The 21,646-nt window shown below is 49.7% G+C and overlaps 1 protein-coding gene across 1 annotated transcript in view; it reads left to right on the top strand.

Annotated features, from left to right (window-relative positions):
* The window catches only part of LOC144774144 (NACHT, LRR and PYD domains-containing protein 12-like), a 518,892-nt gene that overhangs the window by 428,051 nt on the left and 69,195 nt on the right, over positions 1-21,646 (top strand). The window contains exon 7 of the mRNA XM_078659163.1: positions 16,092-16,262. Coding sequence (XP_078515289.1) covers positions 16,092-16,262 — 171 coding nt within the window. The remainder of the gene's footprint in view (positions 1-16,091; positions 16,263-21,646) is intronic.

Below are 21,646 nucleotides of genomic sequence, written 5' to 3'. Positions count from 1 at the left end.
ATAAATAGCCAGTCTTCTCGCCTACTGCTCACTTCATCGGAGCCGCGTTGAGGGGAAGGCAGGCGATTGAACCATGCAGTAACCGTGAGTGGGGTTGTGAAAAACGAAGAGGCGCATTGTGCATCAGCAGCCTTATATATATTTTTCTGTTTATCCCTTCTATCCACCACCTACAATGCAGCCTTTACTATCTTTTAGGTTGTTTACCAGGCAACGAGGGAAGATACCCCCAATACCACGCATAGGCTCATGAAGCCATCTGAATTTTGAAAATAAGTAAGCCATTACCCTTACCACATTCTCCCTCCACCCACCAAGGGAGATTACATTTATGATGTATGTCTATGTGTATATGTTTACATGTCCTTCTCAAGTGTCTTCTTTTTCAGGGTACCAGACCCCCATTTATGTTCTGTTGTTTACCCTTATCTAATTAGGAGAGAAATTTCTTCTTCAGTTCCTGGACATCCGACTATTATGTTCTCTATGTTCCTGGACATCCGACTAGTATATTTATTATGTCTTTTTTTTCACAGGTTTTTTCAAACGCCAATTGGGCGCAACAAACATACCTATTTATAAACACTGATAGGTACATTACACATTTATTTTTTATTAATTTTCAAACACTTTCACATTCTCATTTGAGTAAGGTGAGGATAGAGTGCATATCCTCGTCCTGAAGAAGGAGCCTTGCGCTCCGAAACATGTTGACACCCTGATGGTTGATATACCCTGGTACGTATATTATCAACCAGACTCTGCACCTTTTATTAATACCAGCCGAGGACATAATAAATAATTGTTTTCCTACGTGCCAGGTATTTTTTACTCACTTTTTTCACCTCACCTCACTCACACTCTTCCCCCAGTATACACACACCCTCACATAGTTCACTACTTAGTGCTCCTACGTAGCCGTGAGTCGTAGTACGCCGCATCCCGTAGAGGGATGCGAAGGCCCCAATGATGAAGCATGACACCAAGGGGCCTGTTGGTGTGTGAGGGGCATTTAAACAACACTGTGTGTTCCCCATCACCTTAGGGATCACCGCCACCCTCTGAGTGGATTCTATTTTGTTTATTCATAATGCCTAGGGAGACTGAATCCACTTCCCTCTCTCTCCCCCCTTTTGTTGTATCTTATCATCTGCATATGCCATCACCTTAGCCCCCAACTCCTCCGCCAGATAGATCAGCGGTCTAACATATATGTTAAAGAGAAGGGGGCTAAGGGAGGGACCCTGAGGGACACCCATAGATGCCGATTGAGGGGCGGAGGAGGAAGGAGAAATCCAGATCTGCTCGACAAGCTCATCCAGAAATGATCGAAACCAATCCTACACGACATCTGCCAGACCAATCTAAACCAAACGGGAAAGAAGAAGTGCGTGTGGTACCGTGTCGAACGTCGCCAAGAGGTCAAGCTAAATAAAACTGCTCTCCCGCCGGCGTCCAGACACTCCTGAATGGCTTCCGCCACCTCCACCAGCACCGTTTCTGTGCTATGTGATGCCCTGAACCCTGATTGCGTAGGGTGCAGGAGCATCTCCCTTTCCACAAAGTCGGTCAACTGCTTATTGACCACCTTCTCACACATTTTCGCCATGGCAGGAAGGAGGGAGATAGGACTGTAATTCCCTGGGCAGAGGGGATCCAGTGATGGATTTTTTAGAAGAGGGAGGCTCTTGGCCTCTTTGCAAGCCCGTGGAACCACCCCTTTCTGGAGAGACAGATTTATAATGGTGGTTACCTTCGTGTTGATATCCTCGGCAACTGCTGCCAGTGTCCTTGCTGGACAAGGGTCCAAGGGTGAGCTTGACTTCAGTCCCTTCAGGATTTTGTAACACTCCAAAGGGTCCACCATCCTAAAAGCGGACCAGGAGGGGGCTGTACCAGCAGAGTGACGTTCCAAAGGTATGTCCATACTGCTAATGCAGGGAATAAATGTTGCTTGAATCGCCCAAATCTTTTCCCTAAAATAGCAGGAGAGGGTGCTACATCAGGAAGGTGAGGATAACGGCACACTTGCCTGAGCCATCAGAGGCGTGAAGCTCTGGACAATCGCAAAGATTACTTTAGAGCTGTTACTAGCTGAATCGATGCGGGCAGAGAAGAATTGCCCTTTGGCAAGCGTAACCGCTGCATAATATATTTTCTGCTGGGTTCTGAGTTTCTGCTTGTCAGCTGAGCAATAACCATTCCTCCGCTCGAGAACCTTACAGTCATGCTTCAAAGTTTTAAGAGTAGGGTTAAACAATGGCTTGGATGGTGACTCCCTCGCCAGCCTGGCTGGACTACACGGAGCCACAGTGGCTACCACCGTTGATACCAAACTGGAGAATATAAAAATAACATGTTTATTTATCTCAGATGAGGGAGATTGCGTCACACAGTACCCTCAGGTCACTGTAGGAGGCATTCTAAGGAGTACAGAGAGCAGGGGCCTTGGGTATGCATAGGTTACATAGTCAGCATAAAACCAAAGGGAGGTCCTGGCACATACCAGCATGCAAAATGACTAATATGGGTATACAAAATGTGCTTGCTCAACAAAGTGGGAGGAGAGACATTTCTCCTTACATCAGCAAGAATAGCCTGACAGTTCTATACTAGGAGCAGGTGCATTCTATAAGCTAGTCCTTTCTGAGCATGTGCAAGGCTCTGGCTAACTAAATGGCTGACAAGTACAAAATGGCTTTCAGCTCATGCTAACAGGGATCCCTGCAATATTTAACAGACATGCCAGGCACATCAGGGCATGTCCTACCTTATACATACAATGCACCCTTCCTTAGGGCCTATCTTAGGAGTGACTAATATGTAGAAAAGGGATGGTTTAGGGACTGGCAAGTGGGTGCACTTGCCAAGTTGACATGGAAGTCACAGCCTGCACACAGGCCTTGGAATGGCAGGCCAGAGTCATACTTTACAATCTGCTTCTGTGGGTGGCACAACCAGTGCTGCAAGCCCACCGGCAGCATTTGATTAACAGGCCCTGGACAAACATGGTGCACTGTACTGGGGTCTGATAAGTAAATCTAATAAGCCAATCATGGAGTTACTAATCCAATACAACAATTTACCAAAGGGAGCACTTTCACTTTGGCACCGAATAGCAGTGGCAAAGTGCCCAAATCATCTAGACTAGCAAAGAACATTGCAAAAATACAGGAGGCAACAGCAAAAAATGGAAGGGAGACCCACGCCAAAGGTGCCAGGTATAACACGTGTCCCTTCCAGCTGAAATATAGGGAGAACTACTCTCCCCTTGGGAGTTCTCTTCACTAAGGCTGATAAATCTGGACAGACCATCAGCATTGGCATGTTATGTTATGTTACTGTGGGTTTTGTAAAGCGCTCAGCTGATCCGAAGAGCGTCCCGACGCTGTAGATCATTACACAAATACCAGCAACTAACAAGACAGCCAAAGCGGCACTAAAAATCCACAAGAACAACTTACAGGGCAAAAAGATGAGTTTTAAGTCCCTTTCTAAAGGTAGACAAATTGGAGCACGTTCGCAACATCAGGGGCAGAGTGTTCCAAAGACGGGGGCCAGGTAACTAAAAGATCGACCTCCACAACGAATATGTCTCACTGCCGGCACGATTGCATTGGCCTGGGAAGCCGACCTCAAGGGTCTAGATGGAAGATAGAAGTTGACCCTTCGCTGCAGATAGCCAGCGCCGAAATTGTGTAGCGCCTTAAAAGCTGTGGTTAAGGTCTTAAAAGAGATGCGCTTTCGAATCGGCAGCCAATGCAGAGTAACAAGGAGGTTGCTAGCCCTGGCTCTTCTGGTAAGACCAAAGATTGCCCTGGCTGCCGAATTTTGGACTACCTGCAGGCGGGTCAGCAGATATTCAGAAAACCCAAATAAAGGATGTTGGCATAGTCCAGGCGTGAGCCTATCAAGGCCTGCACCGTTATCCTCTTGTGCTCCAAAGATAGGTACGGCAGAAACTTTCTCAACATCCTTAGGATGGCGAAGCACTTCCCCGTCAGGCCAGCTACCTGGGCCTTGAAGGAGAGGGTGTTATCAACCAGCATGCCCAGATTCTTATCTGTAACAGAATCGCTGGCAGGGGGGAACATGGCCGAAGGCCACCAGTGCTTCCATCTCGGGTCGGCGGGACAACCAAAAAACAATATCTCGAATTTGTCTGAGTTGCATTTGAGGCCGCTTTTCCCGAACCAATCAAACACAAACTCCAGACACTTCCGGATGGCCGCTCCGTCGAAGTCACAGCCCCTGTCACAAGTGAACAGAAGCTGTGTATCATCCGCATAGGAGACGATCTGAGCCCCTAGCTCCTCTACTCACGCCGCTAAAGGTGTCATAAAGATGTTAAAAAGAGAGGGGCTGAGTATGGAGCCCTGCGGGACCCCCACCTCAAGCTGCGGCATAGGGGCGGAGAAGGGGGAGCCCAGATCGTTTGTCTGCGGTCGGACAAGAAAGATTGAAACCATTCGAACACCGTTCCCCTCAGGCCAATCTCCCAGAGTCTTGTCAGGAGAAGGTCGTGGGGAACAGTGTCGAAGGCCGCCGACAGATCAAGCATGATGAGCAAGGCCTTTCCACCCCTGTCCAAAGTTTCCTTCACAGCCTCGGTCACCTCGAGTAGAGCGGTTTCTGTACTCAGGTTAGATCTAAACCCGGACTGTGACTGATGTAACAAGGAATTGACCTCTAGAAAGTTGGCTAGGGTGGTGTGTACATGCTTTTCCGCTATTTTGGCCAAAGCGGGCAGCAACGAGATTGGCCTGTAGTTGGAATGCAATTTGGCATCTGCATTCGGCTTTTTAATAAGGGGAAGGACTAGGGCCTGATTCCAAGATGAGGGGACTTTGCCCGAACTCAGAGATGAGTTAATAATAGGGTTGATGATAGAGTTAAGAGCAGGAGCCAAGGTCGCAAGACACTTGGCGGGGCAAGGGTCAAGTGGAGAGCCAGATTTCAAGTTGGACAAGAGGTCAAGCGAGGCATGAAGCTCTAAAACAGGAAAGCAGTCAAGAGTAGGACCCGAAGTATCCGTGTCCAATGCAGATGAGTGTAACCAGGGATTAAGAGAGCCGTCGGCCACAGAGCCGGAATCCGAGATGTTATGAGCTCCTTGCAAGGCCGACTGGATGGTACGAATTTTATTAGTGAAAAATGCTGCAAGCTCCATAATCCATGGTTCCGAGAAGACAAACGTGGGAGTACAGCAGGAAGGAGAGATAAACTCTTTAACAATCTTAAAGATCTCTTTGCAGGAGTTATCTGCTTCCACAATCCTTTTAGCTAAAAATGATTTTTTCTCTGCTGTGATCTCCCGATGATATTCCCTCACTGCTTCTCTATAAGACTGCTTAGCAGATGTATCATACTGCCTCTGCCAAATTCTCTCCAGCCTCTTGCAGTGCCTTCTCTTACCAGCCAAGGCAGCAGAAAACCACGGGGCCGACGCTCTTGCCAGTTCTGATCTGACCTGGCAGGGTGGTGCCAAGGCTTCCAAACGTGCAGTGAGCCATTTCTGAAAACACACTACATCGTCCTCCAACCTGCCTGTGAAAACACAAGGATAGGTTTCTAAGGCCCGAGTAAGCATGGCTGGGGTGACTTTGTGGAAGGCTCTAGGCATACGTGCTATTTGCCGCTGCACATTGCGAGCGGACGCTAAATGATGTACTATCACAAAGTCCGCTAGGAAATGGTCCGACCAGAGGACTGGGGCAAGGGAGGAGAGGGACACCGGAACGGTCGAGAAGATTTGATCTAAAATGTGCCCTTTCTCGTGTGTAGGTGCCTGCAAGTACATATGAAATCCCACCGAAGATGTCATATCCAGGAATTTTTGCACTTCAGGATCCTCAACCTTATCCATGTGGATGTTAAAATCCCCTAGGATTAGGCAGTGTTTTGCCCTAAGACTGAGTGTGGAAATAATCGAGAACAAATCCTCGGTGAAAGAGCAGAGAGGGCCAGGAGGTCTATAAAGCAAGAGCCCAAAGCAGGATTGATGGGAGGAGAGGGCCAAGGAGAAGGCTAGGGTCTCACAGCCTGGTAGGTCATCCACAGGCAGGATAGTACATGGAATGTGCCTCTTAATAATGAGCGCCACTCCACCTCCCCTGCCCTTACTTCTGTCTCGATGGAAAACAGCATGCGTAGGAGGGATGGCGATGGTCAGATCAGGTTCCGATCCCTCACCGAGCCATGTCTCCGTGAGAAAGAGACAATCCGTTTCATCGTGTGTTAGAAGATTATGGATGTCAAGAGCATGTTGGGGAAGGGACCTGGTGTTTAATAATGCACATTTGCTGCCTAAAGGGGGGAGCTTGCACGGAGGGGTTTCGGTAAAACCAGGAATCCACCCGCACATGAAACATTTAGTAATAGCCCCTGCGGAATAGGGGATGACTCGCTGACATGGAGCAGTATGTGTATTATAGGTCAAAAGTTCCTCTTTAGTGTACATCCTGCTAAGTGCTAAATGAGACCCGCCTGGCTCGCGCCCCGAGCGCCTCCAGGACGCTGACGGGCGCAGACGGGCTGACTCAAGCGAGACTCCGGCGCAGGGACGGCGCTCTCGCAAACGCGACCGCTAGCGCGGGAGACAACCGTTTCCTTTTATGTGGGACCCTAGAGCGCTCACACCGCTCTAGCCCACACTCAAGATGGCCGCCGTGGGAGGAAATCCCTGACCCCGGTCTGAAGCCCTAACGGCAGCTAGAGCCGTGACAAAGTGGCGATAATGCGTGCAAGTGGCCTAAGAGTATGCTGTATGCAATACAGAGTGGAAATAAACAGTTTTTAAAATACGATAAAAACAAGCAGAATTACTCGCACAGCTCGTGAATAAAAGTAGCATGCTCAGCACTTCACAGGTAGCGTTTCTAGCTGATATCTGAGATAAGATCTCGCGAACGCTGTCCCTGGGCTCCTTTTATGTGGGACACTAGAGCGCTCACACCGCTCTAGCCCACACTCAAGATGGCCGCCGTGGGAGGAAATCCCTGACCCCGGTCTGAAGCCCTAACGGCAGCTAGAGCCGTGACAAAGTGGCGATAATGCGTGCAAGTGGCCTAAGAGTATGCTGTATGCAATACAGAGTGGAAATAAACAGTTTTTAAAATTACGATAAAAACGAGCAGAATTACTCGCACAGCTCGTGAATAAAAGTAGCGTGCTCAGCGCTTCACAGGTAGTGTTTCTAGCTGATATCTGAGATAAGATCTCGCGAACGCTGTCCCGGGGCTCCTTTTATGTGGGACACTAGAGCGCTCACACCGCTCTAGCCCACACTCAAGATGGCCGCCGTGGGAGGAAATCCCTGACCCCGGTCTGAAGCCCTAACGGCAGCTAGAGCCGTGACAAAGTGGCGATAATGCGTGCAAGTGGCCTAAGAGTATGCTGTATGCAATACAGAGTGGAAATAAACAGTTTTTAAAATTACGATAAAAACTAGCAGAATTACTCGCACAGCTCGTGAATAAAAGTAGCGTGCTCAGCGCTTCACAGGTAGCGTTTCTAGCTGATATCTGAGATAAGATGTTCAATACCAAGGCAGTCTTCCACCGTGAAGTCCACCCCCGTAGGAAAATGGACCACCTCATCAGCTTTGGATGGATGTATGACGTTATAACGCATACTATTACTCCGCATACCATTACAACGCGACTTTTACTCCGCATACCATTACAACGCATAGCGCTTTGGGGCGCTGGATAGTGGTAAGTATAATTTTCTATTCCAACACCAGTCCCCGTGGACACTAGGGAAGGTGTTGGATAGAAAATTAAACTTATTCCCTATCCTAGAGCGCCCCCCAGCGCAATGCGTTGTAATGGTATGCGGAGTAAAAGTCGCGTTGTAATGGTATTGCGTTGTAACAAATGCGTTGAAACAGGTGTATACCGCTTTGGATTCTCAACCCTCATCTGCATCAACCATCTGAGGGGCCTGTGGTCTGTCTGAACCCGGAAGGGAGTCCCAAACAAGTATGGCCTCACCTTCTTCAGTGCCCAGACCACAGCAAATACCTCTCGCTCAATTTCACTCCACCCCAGTGTTTGTGGAAGTAACCTCCTACTGATGAAGGCTACAGGTTGGTCTAGGCCCTTCTCATTCATCTGTGACAAAACAGCCCTCACACCATGATCTGAAGCGTCTGTCTGAACAATAAACTCTTTAGAGATGTTGGGCGCCTGAAACACGGGCACAGTGCACATGGCAGTCATCAGGGCATCCAAAGCTTTCTGACCGGTGTCAGTCCAGTTCACTTTCTTGGGCTGCTTCCTAGAAGTCAGCTCTGTCAAGGGTGCAACGATGCTGCCATACCCCTTGACAAACCTCCTGTAGTACCTCATGAGTCCTAGAAAGGCTCTCACCTCTGTCTGGGTCTTGGGGGGCTCCCAATCCAGAATGGTCTCAATCTTGGACTGTAGGGGCTAACCTGGCAGCTCCCAACCTGGTGTCCCAAGTACACCACAGAACCCTGCCCGATCTGGCACTTACCCACCCTTGATCGTGAGGCCTGCTCTCCGCAGAGCCATCAACACTTCCCGGAGGTGGCGCAGATGTTCTTCCCAAATGGCGCTGAAAGCTGCAATCTCATCCAGGTAGGCAGCACTGAACTCTTCCAGTCCAGCCAACTCCTGGTTGACCAACCTCTGAAAGGTGGCAGGGGCATTCTTCATCCCAAAGGGCATAACACAGAACTGGAAATGCCCATCTACTGTGGAGAATGCTGACCTCTCTTTGGCCCCATCAGTCAAGGCGATCTGCCAGTACCCAGACATCAAATCAAACGTGCTGAGGAACCGGCAGCCCCTAACCAATCAATGAGCTCATCAGCTCTGGGGATGGGGTGCGCCTCAGTCCTAGTCACTGAATTGAGTTCTTGGTAGTCCACACAGAACCGAAGTTCGGGTGTGGCACCAGGTGCGGCAGCCTTTGGGACAAAGCCTTTGGGACCAGGACTCAATCCCCCCTAATGCAAAGATCTTGGAGACCTCCTCCTTAATGCAAGCTCTCAGCCTGTCAGTCACCCTGTACGTTTTGTGATTAACAAGAGAACTTGTAGTGTAGTTCCTATATTCCCAATAGGCTTTGCGCATTGGAATAATATATCCTGTAGTTTAGACGTAGCACTGAAGTCGACTAGGTCTCTACTGAGTATACTAAACTTAATTGTGAGTGCCAGCTAGCTCAGAGGTCACTAGAAACTTTCTCGAATTCACAAGAAGGGATTAGTTTCTGACAACCGCATAAACATGACAACTTTGTTTCCCCAAGATAAAACGTATCTTCAGAGTCGTGGAAACAATAGATAGTTATTTCACTCAGTCAATCGTGCATGCTTCGTTTCACCAGAGTTGCAGAGAAATAGAGAGACGGGCGTTTTCAATAAAAGTATTTATTGACCAGTTTTCTTTCTCATGCAGAGGAAATGAACTGCTACAATCGAAATACTGGATGCAAAGTACAGTGCGTACAGTACGAAGAATATTATAAAATAATACTGTAAAAGCAGGGTATGGTTTCTAAGCCATAAAATAGATAAAATACATACAATAATAAATAATTACTAAAAGTACTCAACTGGTGCTTCTAAAATACGCCTACACCAGTGTACCTAACCTAGGTCTAGTAAAAGGGAAGAAGTAAGTGAGGTGTAGCTTAAGTTTAGTATTCTTTGCCAAGAATCTAATCCAAGAATTCTCTAAGGGTCTAATCAGCTCCGTACCTTGGTTTTAGAATGAAGGAGGTCTGGTATCTCTCTCTCAGGACTCGCTTTCCCAGCAACCCGCAAGGGTAGCCTGGAAACACTTGAGCTGGATTTCTCGGCTGGAGAAAACACATTGTCTATCAGTGCGTCAGCTGGAGGGTCGGTTTCCTCCCGCGCTTGCTGCTGCAGGGCGCGTAAGGCAAGTAGATAGTCGATCTGCTCCAAACCACTGTGTCTTTGCCTAGGCAAGTGTGGGCATACTTATACCTTGAAGGTGCGCCGAGTTTGTCGTAAGGTTTGACATAGTAACGTCATTAGAGACTCAATTCTCTGAAAACTCCATGCGTTCTTGTATAAATCAAAATTCAAGCAGGGGGAAGTCCCTAGCTGCTGAAGGTGGGTTTTTCCAAGAAATCGTTGTGGATTTTCTGAACTAGTGGAAGTAGCCCTGCCGTATTTGGGCTGCAAGGCTCAGTTTAAATATGGTTATGATTTCTATGCCTATGTAAGGATATGGTGAATTATACCTATATTAAGGCATGAATTGGGAAAATTGTACTATGGTCCTAAAATGATCCATAACAAACTGTCTCCAGTGTCCACGTCATGGACGCAGCAGTCAGTGACACTGGGAGTCAGGGAGAATGGATCAGAGAATTGCAGTTTTAGTTTTTGGGCATCAGGGCACCTTTCTCATCTCAACTAAGGGTCCAGGACTGATGGGACACGACTTGGGAGTACAGGACTCACTCAGGCGGGGTTCATGTGTGGATTCAAGATGGTGGAAGCCTTTGGTGTCTCTGTGGCTCTGAGCAGGAGGCCTTCAGTCTACCTTTAGTGTCACTCTGGTAGTCCTGGGTGCAGGTGACACGGCTGTGGATTAACAGCAGGGCTGGCCTCTGAGGGCTCAAGGCAGGCTCCAGGTAGCAAACCAGTCCTTCGAGGTACAGCGAGGCAGTTTGGCAGAGTATGCAGCAGGTCACAGCAGCAGGCAGTCCTCTGAGGGCTCAAGGCAGCCCCAGGCAGCAAAGCAGTCCTTCCAGGTGCAGCGAGGCAGTCTTGCAGAGTATGCAGCAGGTCACAGCAGCAGGCAGTTCTCTGAGAGTCCTTCTAGATACAGCGAGGCAGTCTGCAGAGCATGCAGCAGGTCACAGCAGCAGGCAGTCCTCTGAGAGTCCTTCTAGATACAGCGAGGCAGTCTGCAGAGCATGCAGCAGGTCACAGCAGCAGGCAGTCCTCTGAGAGTCCTTCTAGGTACAGCGAGGCAGTCTAGCAGAGCTTGCAGCAGGTCACAGCTGCAGGCAGTCCTCTGAGAGTCCTTCGAGGTACAGCGAGGCAGTCTTGCAGAGTATGCAGCAGGTCACAGCTGCAGGCAGTCCTCTGAGGGTCCTTCCAGGTGCAGCGAGGCAGTCTTGCAGAGTATGCAGCAGGTCACAGCAGCAGGCAGTCCTCTGAGAGAGAAGAGTGGGGCTGCGGGCCCTAATTTTTATACCTGGTTCCCTTCCTCTGGAAGGTGGTTGAAGCTTTTAGAGAGTTGTTTAGAAGTGCATTGAACTTTCTGACTCCCCTGCCCTGGGTCCAAGAGGTTGCAATGACAATGTGGAGGTGATAAGTCATTTGTGTGACGGTTCAGCACAGCCTGTTCATCTGCAAGTGGGGCTGTCCTAAAGAGAGGAGTCTGTCCATAGAGAGGAGCATGTCCATTAGAGGGGTCTGACCACACAGAAAAATCTGTCCATAGAGAGGAGTCTGTCCGTAGAGAGGAGTCTGTCGATAGAGAGGGGTCTGTCCATAGAGAGGAGTCTGTCCATAGAGAGGAGTCTGTCCATAGAGAGGAGTCTGTCCACAGAGAGGAGTCTGTCCATAGAGAGCAGTCTGTCCATAGAGAGGGGTCTGTCCATAGAGAGGAGTCTGTCCATAGAGAGGAGTCTGTCCATAGAGAGGAGTCTGTCCGTAGAGAGGAGTCTGTCGATAGAGAGGGGTCTGTCCATAGAGAGGAGTCTGTCCATAGAGAGGAGTCTGTCGATAGAGAGGGGTTGGCCCATAGGGAGGTGTCTATCTATAGAAAGGGGTCTGTCCATCGAGAAGCGTCTGTTCTTAGATGGGAGTGTGTTTATAAACAGAAGTCTGTCCATAGAGCGGAGTCTGTCCATAGGGAGGTGTCTATCCATAGAAAGGGGTCTGAGAGGAGAGTGTCAAAAAGAAAGTCTTTCCATAGAGAGGAGTCTGTCAATAAGAAGGAGTTTGTCCGTAGAGAGGAGTCTGTCCTCTCAATGGACAGACTCCTCTCCGGACAGACTCCTCTCTATAGAATAGACTCCTCTCTACGAACAGACTCATATTTATGAACAGACTCCTCTCTATGGACAGACTCCTTTCTATGGACAGACTGCTCTCTATGGACAGACTCCTCTCTATGGACAGACTCCTCTCTATGGACAGACTCCTTTCTTTGGACAGACTCCTCTCTATGGACAAAGTCCTCTGTATGAACAGACTCTGCTCTATGGACAGACTTCTCGCTATGGACAGACTCTTTTCTATGGATAGACCCCTCTCTAAGGGCAGCCTCCTCTCTACCGACAGAGTCCTCAGTCTTTCGATAGAAAGTGGTTCGTCCATAGACAGGAGTCTGTCCATAGAGATGAGTCTCAACATAGAAAGGGGTTTGTCCGTTGGGAGAAGTCTGTCCATAAAGAGGGTCTGTCTATAGTTGGGAGTCTGTTCGTAGTGCGGAGTCTGTCTGTAGAGGATATTTTATACAGTGATATAAGTGACAACAATATTTGTTCCTGATATTTTTGTACTCACCATTTTAAGTGTAGGATATCTTTGACATCGATATTTATGTCTCAATATTTTATATTTCAATATTCAATATTTTTGTATCACGATATTTCCAGAGGCGATATTTGGTCAGCGATAGAACACGAGCATGTTGCTTGTATTGGATGGACGCGGCATATATCACTAACAGATATTTGTTAGCTCTTAGGAGACACCTGTGCATGCAGGGGGGGTGGGATACTGTGCAAACTTTCACCGATCGAGAACGATATCTGCCCGCTGTCACATCCTACGCCATTTCACAGCTCCTTGGAAATGAAATACCAGTATTTGTAAAGCACACAGCTACCTCCGAAGGGGTGTCCCGGTGCTGGGGGATGTCCCGAAGATTAAGCAAGCTATTGCCCAGAGTCACATAGCGCTGGCCTGACCTGCGGCCGGTACCCGGGAATCGAACTGTGAAACCCGTGGTCTGGAGTCAGGAACCCTGGCCTCTGTGCCACACCTCTTCCTTGGAGAGCAAGAGGTCCTACAGAGGCACTACTAGTTCATGCTACCGTCACCGGGCATCCACCAATGACACCCCCCACGTGAGCCACTGCTCCCTGCATCTGCAGCACAGCGCCACCACTGTCCTCCCACCAACACTGCATCCGCAGCACAGCGCCACCACTGTCCTCCTGCCAACACTGCATCCACAGCACAGCGCCACCACTGCCCTCCTGCCAACACTGCATCCACAGCACAGCGCCACCACTGCCCTCCTGCCAACACTGCATCCACAGCACAGCGCCACCACTGCCCTCCTGCCAACACTGCATCCACAGCACAGCGCCACCACTGCCCTCCTGCCAACACTGCATCCACAGCACAGCGCCACCACTGCCCTCCTGCCAACACTGCATCCACAGCACAGCGCCACCACTGCCCTCCTGCCAGCACTGCATCCGCAGCACAGCGCCACCACTGTCCTCCTGCCAACACTGCATCCGCAGCACAGCGCCACCACTGTCCTCCTGCCAGCACTGCATCCGTAGCACAGCGCTACCACTGTCCTCCTGCCAACACTGCATCCACAGCACAGCGCCACCACTGCCCTCCTGCCAGCACTGCATCCGCAGTCTCTCTCAGCACCCTGTCGTACAGCTGCCCCACATCTGCTGGCGGCCCCCCTGAACACTACAACTCATGCTGTCTGCCAACCCCCCTACTTCCACAGCACACTGCCGAGGAGCTGATGCTTCTGTTCTGTAAGAGCATCGCAGTCTCCCCCAGCACCCTGTGAGCACAGCTGCCCTACATCTGTGGTTTCCCCTCACACTACAACCTCTGCTGTCTGCCTCCTTTACTGCTGAGGAGCTGATGCTTCTTTTATGGTGGAGAGCATCACAGAGCCCGTAGGAGGGACAGATGTGCACAAGAGCACCCACCCGTCGGGGGAAGCGCTGGGAGTCAGGCGCGCAACACCCATTGGACTCACCGGGCTTCAGCCCCCCCCGTCGTGTGTGACAGCCCAGGATGAGACAGATCCCGGGCACACACACAGCCACACCCAAACGTTTCACAGGTCTTTAAAAGACCATTTGAATGCTAATTAGGCCTTGCTGTTGTTTCACCCCTTGTTGGAGGCCCTGCAGCTCCACTCTGCCTACTGATCAAAGGTTCAGCCCCCCCCGAAATGTTTTCTTATTCCCCCCCCCCCGAAATTTGGGTCTAGTTGCGCCTCTGCTGGGAATAATTCCGTGTTAACACTTCTCTGCCTTTTCAGCCCCTCCCACGGCTGCAGGGCCATTGAATGCATGCAGCGTTGAAATGAATGGCTGCAGGTTACCCAAATGACTCGTACACGTGCATTAACCGACTGAGCTACCTCCCATGGTTTCTGTCCTGAATGCTGCACTTGGATCTCAGCAGCAGGCAGGGAACAGTTTGCACCCGCACTTCCTGGAAGTGTGACTGGGGCCCACGAGCCAGGGTCGCACTTACATTCTGAGGAGCACTGCACAAGGAGGAGGGGTCATATTTTTCATGTCAAATGAACCTGCTGAAAGCTCTGACGGGGTTATATGCGTCGAGGCACTTAAAAGAACAACTTCCTCCTGTTATGACCTCTCCCCCTCGAGCCTCCGGCCTCACTCGCTTGTATTTAACTGTAGCGAGATATCAGGAACCGGGCCAATGATACGTCTTCCATCACAAGCCTCCACTCGGTAGAACAAACCTCGCGCGCATCTTCGATCGGGACATTAAAGCTGAGAACGAGAGGGTCTGTCTCAAATGTAGCGCCTTGAAACGCTGAACAGCTGGTAGTGTAGAGGGGCAGGAAACATGACCTAAATAGATGGAGGCAACAAACCCACTATCATGGGTAACATTTGAAGAGAGAATTTGTTGTTTCTCAAAACTGATCAGATCTTTCTTTATAATCTGAACCTTCTGTCTCTGGAGATAAGTTCACCCTTTTCTGAATGAATCACAAACCTAGAAACTGAATTATCTGAGTCAGACTCATAGACTTAGGCCTGATTTAAATGTTGGTGATGAGCATTCTCTGTTGTGACGAGGTGTTCTCACCGCCGACATTACGGCTGAACGATGAATTATAAAGCGGGTCGACCCTAGTTTAACCGCGGTGCAGACTTGTCTGTCTCCTCTGTGGACAGACAGCTCGGGCAGGCATGCACATTAAAAAGACAAATACTGTGTTTATTACCAAATATCAGCGTCTCAAGTGACATGTGCAAGCATCAAGACAGGAATGAGAAACAATATCCGGGACAGGAACTTTGGTGAAAAATGTTAACTTCCAACAAAACAACATTTCATAGTAATTCCATAACAGTCCCGAGGTCGGGTGATTGTATGAAAACAGAACCCACCTGCAGGTGAAGAGCAATGACCCTCGACCTCAAATCCGCTATTTTGGGTCAGAAGTTTATCAGCACAGCCGAGCTACGGAAAGCACCTCTATAGGGTCAGACCTAGTGGAGGTAAATGAATACTTACCCAGGAGCTAACATTACGAGTTAAACATTGACAATGAGGAGTGCTTTTGTAATCTAATTACATATCTAAAGAGGGATTACTCACCCATCCTGGCAAATTCACACTTGTACCGTGTATCCCTTATCTTATGTCCGCACTCCAAAATATGAACACCTGAAAAGTACCCAATATGAGATGTTGGTCTATTTCTCAATATACTATTTTATTCTGTGAATAAACACCTCGTCCCACAGGGACCTCTGACGAAAACATCTCTCTGTGTGCATCACACCCCGTGTAAATATACTAATGGCTGCAATACCTGCTAAAGTTGTGAATTCACCATTCACACCGCAGCAGAGGGTCTCCAGCATAAAAAGTGTATTAATATATTTATGAATATGTCCATTTAGCTCCGCCTCTGCTCGTCTGAGGTCTCCCCCCATGAGATTCCTATATAAACAGGCCGTGGTCGGATGTGTGAGCTGGGATGTGCCACTAGAGGGGAGTAAGTCAAGGACGGGAAGGAAATGAAGATAAAACTGAAGCTGTGACGCCCCTGTCTGTGCTCTGCTTTACTCCTCTCCATGTCTCTTCTCTCCTGCAGGTTGGCTCTCTGCTCCATCAAAGGTTCATGCTGCAAAGACCTCGCCTCTGTCCTGGAAACAAACTCATCTCTCACAAATCTCAACCTGGCCAGCAATGAGCTGCGAGACGCTGGAGTGAAGAAGTTGTGTGAAGGCCTCAAACATCCAAACTGCAAACTACAGACACTGGGGTACAGAGCTGAGCAGTTCATATCACGTCATTGATTTCTAAATATACATTATAGGTGGGGCTCACACATATATTTAAAAATGTATTTAAATGTTTACATGATTGCCTCTTTTCTGTTAACGTCGTGATAAAGGCACCCATTGATAACATTTGTGAATTACGTCAGGTTTGTGAAGTGGGGGTACACAAGCCCCAACTCCATGGTCATGAAAGAAGCCCCTGTCATGGTGCAGAGGGGCACTTTTAAAGCCGGTTTCTCAGGTATTTGGGCTCAAATGGAATAGTTCATAACCAGAGGGCAGGTCTTTTCCTTCAAGTGATTGTGCCTACCCCACCAGTCTCCCTGCTGTTACCAGACCGGCTGCTGGATACGAGGCAGAGGAATGTCAGTGAGACACGGGGGGCTCAGAGGCCCTCTTCACATTCTGAAGGAGGGAGCTGTAAGATGAAAGGTAGAGTAGGCAGCAGAGAGGGGCAACAGTAAGATGAAAGGTAGAGCAGGCTACAAAGAAGGCAGCGGTAAGATGAAAGGCAGAGCAGGCTGCAGAGAGGGGGAACTGTAAGATGAAAGGTAGAGCAAGCTACAAAGAAGGCAGCTGTAAGATGAAAGGTAGAGCAGGCTGCAGAGAGAGCCAGCTGTAAGGTGAAAGGTAGAGCAGGCTGCAGAGAGGGTCAGCTGTAAGATGAAAGGTAGAGCAGGCTGCAGAGAGGGGGAACTGTACGATGAAAGGTAGAGCAAGCTACAAAGAAGGCAGCTGTAAGATGAAAGGTAGAGCAGGCTGCAGAGAGGGCCAGCTGTAAGGTGAAAGGTAGAGCAGGCTGCAGAGAGGGTCAGCTATAAGATGAAAGGTAGAGCAGGCTGCAGAGAGCGGTAGCTGAAAGATGAAAGGTAGAACAGGCTGCAGAGAGGGGCAGCTGTAAAATGAAAGGAGGAGCAGACTGCAGAGAGGGGCAGCTGTAAAATGAAAGGAGGAGCAGAATGCAGAGAGGGGCAGCTGTAAAATGAAAGGTAGAGCAGGCTGTTAGATGAAAGGTAGAGCAGGCTGCAGAGAGGGACAGCTGTAAAATGAAAGGAGGAGCAGACTGCAGAGAGGGGGCAGCTGTAAGAGTAAAACTAGTGCAGGCTACAAAGAGGATCATCTGTGAGATGAAAGGCAGAGCTGGCTGCAGAAATCGGCAGCTGTGGTTCACTCTGTGCCAAGACAGCACAGGTGCTGAGGTTCACGGTGTGCTTGGACAGCACAGCTGCTGAGGTTCAGGCTGTGCTTAGACAGCAGAGCTGCTGAGGTTCACGCTGTGCTTAGACAGCAGAGATGCTGAGGTTCACAGTGTGCTTAAACAGCAGAGCTGCTGAGGTTCACGGTGTGCTTAGACAGCAGCACTGCTGAGGTTCACGGTGTGCTTAGACAGCAGAGCTGCTGAGGTTCACGCTGTGCTTAGACAGCAGAGATGCTGAGGTTCATGGTGTGCTTAGACAGCAGCGCTGCTGATGTTCATGGTGTGCTTAGACAGCAGAGCTGCTGAGGTTCACAGTGTGCGTAGACAGCAGAGCTGCTGAGGTTCATGGTGTGCTTACAGAGCAGAGCTGCTGAGGTTCACGGTGTGCTTAGACAGTAGAACTACTGAGGTTCTTGGTGTGCTTAGACAGCAGAGCTGCTGAGGTTCACTCTTTGCTTAGACAGTAGAGCTACTGAGGTTCTTGGTGTGTGTAGACAGTAGAGCTGCTGAGGTTCACGGTGTGCTCAGACAGTAGAGCTGCTGAGGTTCACTCTGTGCTTAGACAGCAGAGCTGCTGAGGTTCACGGTGTGCTTAGACAGCAGTGCTGCTGAGGTTCACTCTTTGCTTAGACAGCAGAGCTGCTGAGGTTCACGGTGTGCTTAGACAGTAGAGCTGCTGAGGTTCACTCTGTGCTTAGACAGCAGAGCTGCTGAGGTTCACGGTGTGCTTAGACAGCAGAGCTGCTGAGGTTCATGGTGTGCTTAGACAGCAGAGCTGCTGAGGTTCTTGGTGTGTGTAGACAGCAGAGCTGCTGAGGTTCACAGTGTGCGTAGACAGTAGAGCTGCTGAGGTTCATGGTGTGTGTAGACAGTAGAGCTGCTGAGGTTCATGGTGTGTGTAGACAGCAGAGCTCCTGAGGTTCACAGTGTGCTTAGAGAGCAGAGCTGCTGAGGTTCACAGTGTGCTCAAACAGCAGAGCTGCTGAGGTTCACTGTGTGCTTAGAGAGTAGCGCTGCTGAGGTTCATGGTGTGCTTAGACTGCAGAGCTGCTGAGGTTCACAGTGTGCTTAGAGAGCAGAGCTGCTGTGGTTCACTCTGTGCTTAGACAGTAGAGCTGCTGAGGTTCACAGTGTGCTTAGACAGCAGAGCTGCTGAGGTTTATGGTGTGTGCTTAGACAGCAGAGCTGCTGAGGTTCACAGTGTGCTTAGACAGCAGAGCTGCTGAGGTTTATGGTGTGTGCTTAGACAGCAGAGCTGCTGAGGTTCACAGTGTGCTTAGACAGCAGAGCTGCTGAGGTTTATGGTGTGTGCTTAGACAGCAGAGCTGCTGAGGTTCACAGTGTGCTTAGACAGCAGAGCTGCTGAGGTTCACTTTGTGCTTAGACAGCAGAGCTGCTGAGGTTCATGGTGTGCTTAGACAGCAGAGCTGCTGAGGTTCATGGTGTGCTTAGACAGCAGAGCTACTGAGGTTCACGGTGTGCTTAGAGAGCAGAGCTGCTGAGGTTCACAGTGTGCTCAAACAGCAGAGCTGCTGAGGTTCACTGTGTGCTTAGAGAGTAGCGCTGCTGAGGTTCATGGTGTGCTTAGACAGCAGAGCTGCTGAGGTTTACAGTGTGCTTAGACAGCAGAGCTGCTGAGGTTCACAGTGTGCGTAGACAGCAGAGCTGCTGAGGTTCATGGTGTGCTTACAGAGCAGAGCTGCTGAGGTTCACGGTGTGCTTAGACAGTAGAACTACTGAGGTTCTTGGTGTGCTTAGACAGCAGAGCTGCTGAGGTTCACTCTTTGCTTAGACAGTAGAGCTACTGAGGTTCTTGGTGTGTGTAGACAGTAGAGCTGCTGAGGTTCACGGTGTGCTCAGACAGTAGAGCTGCTGAGGTTCACTCTGTGCTTAGACAGCAGAGCTGCTGAGGTTCACGGTGTGCTTAGACAGCAGTGCTGCTGAGGTTCACTCTTTGCTTAGACAGCAGAGCTGCTGAGGTTCACGGTGTGCTTAGACAGTAGAGCTGCTGAGGTTCACTCTGTGCTTAGACAGCAGAGCTGCTGAGGTTCACGGTGTGCTTAGACAGCAGAGCTGCTGAGGTTCATGGTGTGCTTAGACAGCAGAGCTGCTGAGGTTCTTGGTGTGTGTAGACAGCAGAGCTGCTGAGGTTCACAGTGTGCGTAGACAGTAGAGCTGCTGAGGTTCATGGTGTGTGTAGACAGTAGAGCTGCTGAGGTTCATGGTGTGTGTAGACAGCAGAGCTCCTGAGGTTCACAGTGTGCTTAGAGAGCAGAGCTGCTGAGGTTCACAGTGTGCTCAAACAGCAGAGCTGCTGAGGTTCACTGTGTGCTTAGAGAGTAGCGCTGCTGAGGTTCATGGTGTGCTTAGACTGCAGAGCTGCTGAGGTTCACAGTGTGCTTAGAGAGCAGAGCTGCTGTGGTTCACTCTGTGCTTAGACAGTAGAGCTGCTGAGGTTCACAGTGTGCTTAGACAGCAGAGCTGCTGAGGTTTATGGTGTGTGCTTAGACAGCAGAGCTGCTGAGGTTCACAGTGTGCTTAGACAGCAGAGCTGCTGAGGTTTATGGTGTGTGCTTAGACAGCAGAGCTGCTGAGGTTCACAGTGTGCTTAGACAGCAGAGCTGCTGAGGTTTATGGTGTGTGCTTAGACAGCAGAGCTGCTGAGGTTCACAGTGTGCTTAGACAGCAGAGCTGCTGAGGTTCACTTTGTGCTTAGACAGCAGAGCTGCTGAGGTTCATGGTGTGCTTAGACAGCAGAGCTGCTGAGGTTCATGGTGTGCTTAGACAGCAGAGCTACTGAGGTTCACGGTGTGCTTAGACAGCAGAGCTGCTGAGGTTCACAGTGTGCTCAAACAGCAGAGCTGCTGAGGTTCACTGTGTGCTTAGAGAGTAGCGCTGCTGAGGTTCATGGTGTGCTTAGAGAGCAGAGCTGCTGAGGTTCACAGTGTGCTCAAACAGCAGAGCTGCTGAGGTTCACTGTGTGCTTAGAGAGTAGCGCTGCTGAGGTTCATGGTGTGCTTAGACTGCAGAGCTGCTGAGGTTCACAGTGTGCTTAGAGAGCAGAGCTGCTGAGGTTCATGGTGTGCTTAGACTGCAGAGCTGCTGAGGTTCACAGTGTGCTTAGACAGCAGAGCTGCTGAGGTTTATGGTGTGTGCTTAGACAGCAGAGCTGCTGAGGTTCACAGTGTGCTTAGACAGCAGAGCTGCTGAGGTTCACTTTGTGCTTAGACAGCAGAGCTGCTGAGGTTCATGGTGTGCTTAGACAGCAGAGCTGCTGAGGTTCATGGTGTGCTTAGACAGCAGAGCTACTGAGGTTCACGGTGTGCTTAGACAGCAGAGCTGCTGAGGTTCACAGTGTGCGTAGACAGTAGAGCTGCTGAGGTTCATGGTGTGTGTAGACAGTAGAGCTACAGAGGTTCTTGGTGTGTGTAGACAGTAGAGCTGCTGAGGTTCATGGTGTGCTTAGACAGCAAAGCTGCTGAGGTTCATGGTGTGCTTAGACAGCAGAGGTGCTGAGGTTCATGGTGTGCTTAGACAGCAAAGCTGCTGAGGTTCACTCTGTGCTTAGACAGCAGAGCTGCTGAGGTTCATAGTGTGCTTAGACAGCAGAGCTGCTGAGGTTCATAGTGTGCTTAGACAGCAGAGCTGCTGAGGTTCATGGTGTGCTTAGACAGCAGAGCTGCTGAGGTTCATGGTGTGCTTAGACTGCAGAGCTGCTGAGGTTCACAGTGTGCTTAGACAGCAGAGCTGCTGAGGTTCACAGTGTGCTTAGACAGCAGAGCTGCTGAGGTTTATGGTGTGTGCTTAGACAGCAGCGCTGCTGAGATTAGCACATAGGACAGGAGGCATCTTTGTATATTCTCTCGTTAGCTGACCTATTATCACTCAATGTAATTCCTTGAAAGAGGAAGAAGCACCCCAGCCAATGCTTCTCTTCACCTGGAGGCGACAAAGATAAACACAGAAGAAGGACCACTCAACCACGTCCTGGTTCGGCGTCATATCATGCTTGGAGTTTAATGTATCAGGACTAGACTCGGACCTCATCAAAAATAGGAATAACTGGAATTATTTGCCCTCCCATGCAAGGCTTAAAAGAAAATGAAAAGGCACAGGCAGGGTCGATAGGTCTGGCCTCGGATGGTATTGCAATGGTAATTTTCTTTT

This window comes from Lissotriton helveticus, chromosome 8 (genome assembly GCF_964261635.1).
Source record: "Lissotriton helveticus chromosome 8, aLisHel1.1, whole genome shotgun sequence".
NCBI lineage: Eukaryota > Metazoa > Chordata > Amphibia > Caudata > Salamandridae > Lissotriton > Lissotriton helveticus.
Note: the sequence above shows the minus strand (reverse complement) of the source record. Positions and strands in the feature narration are given on the sequence as shown.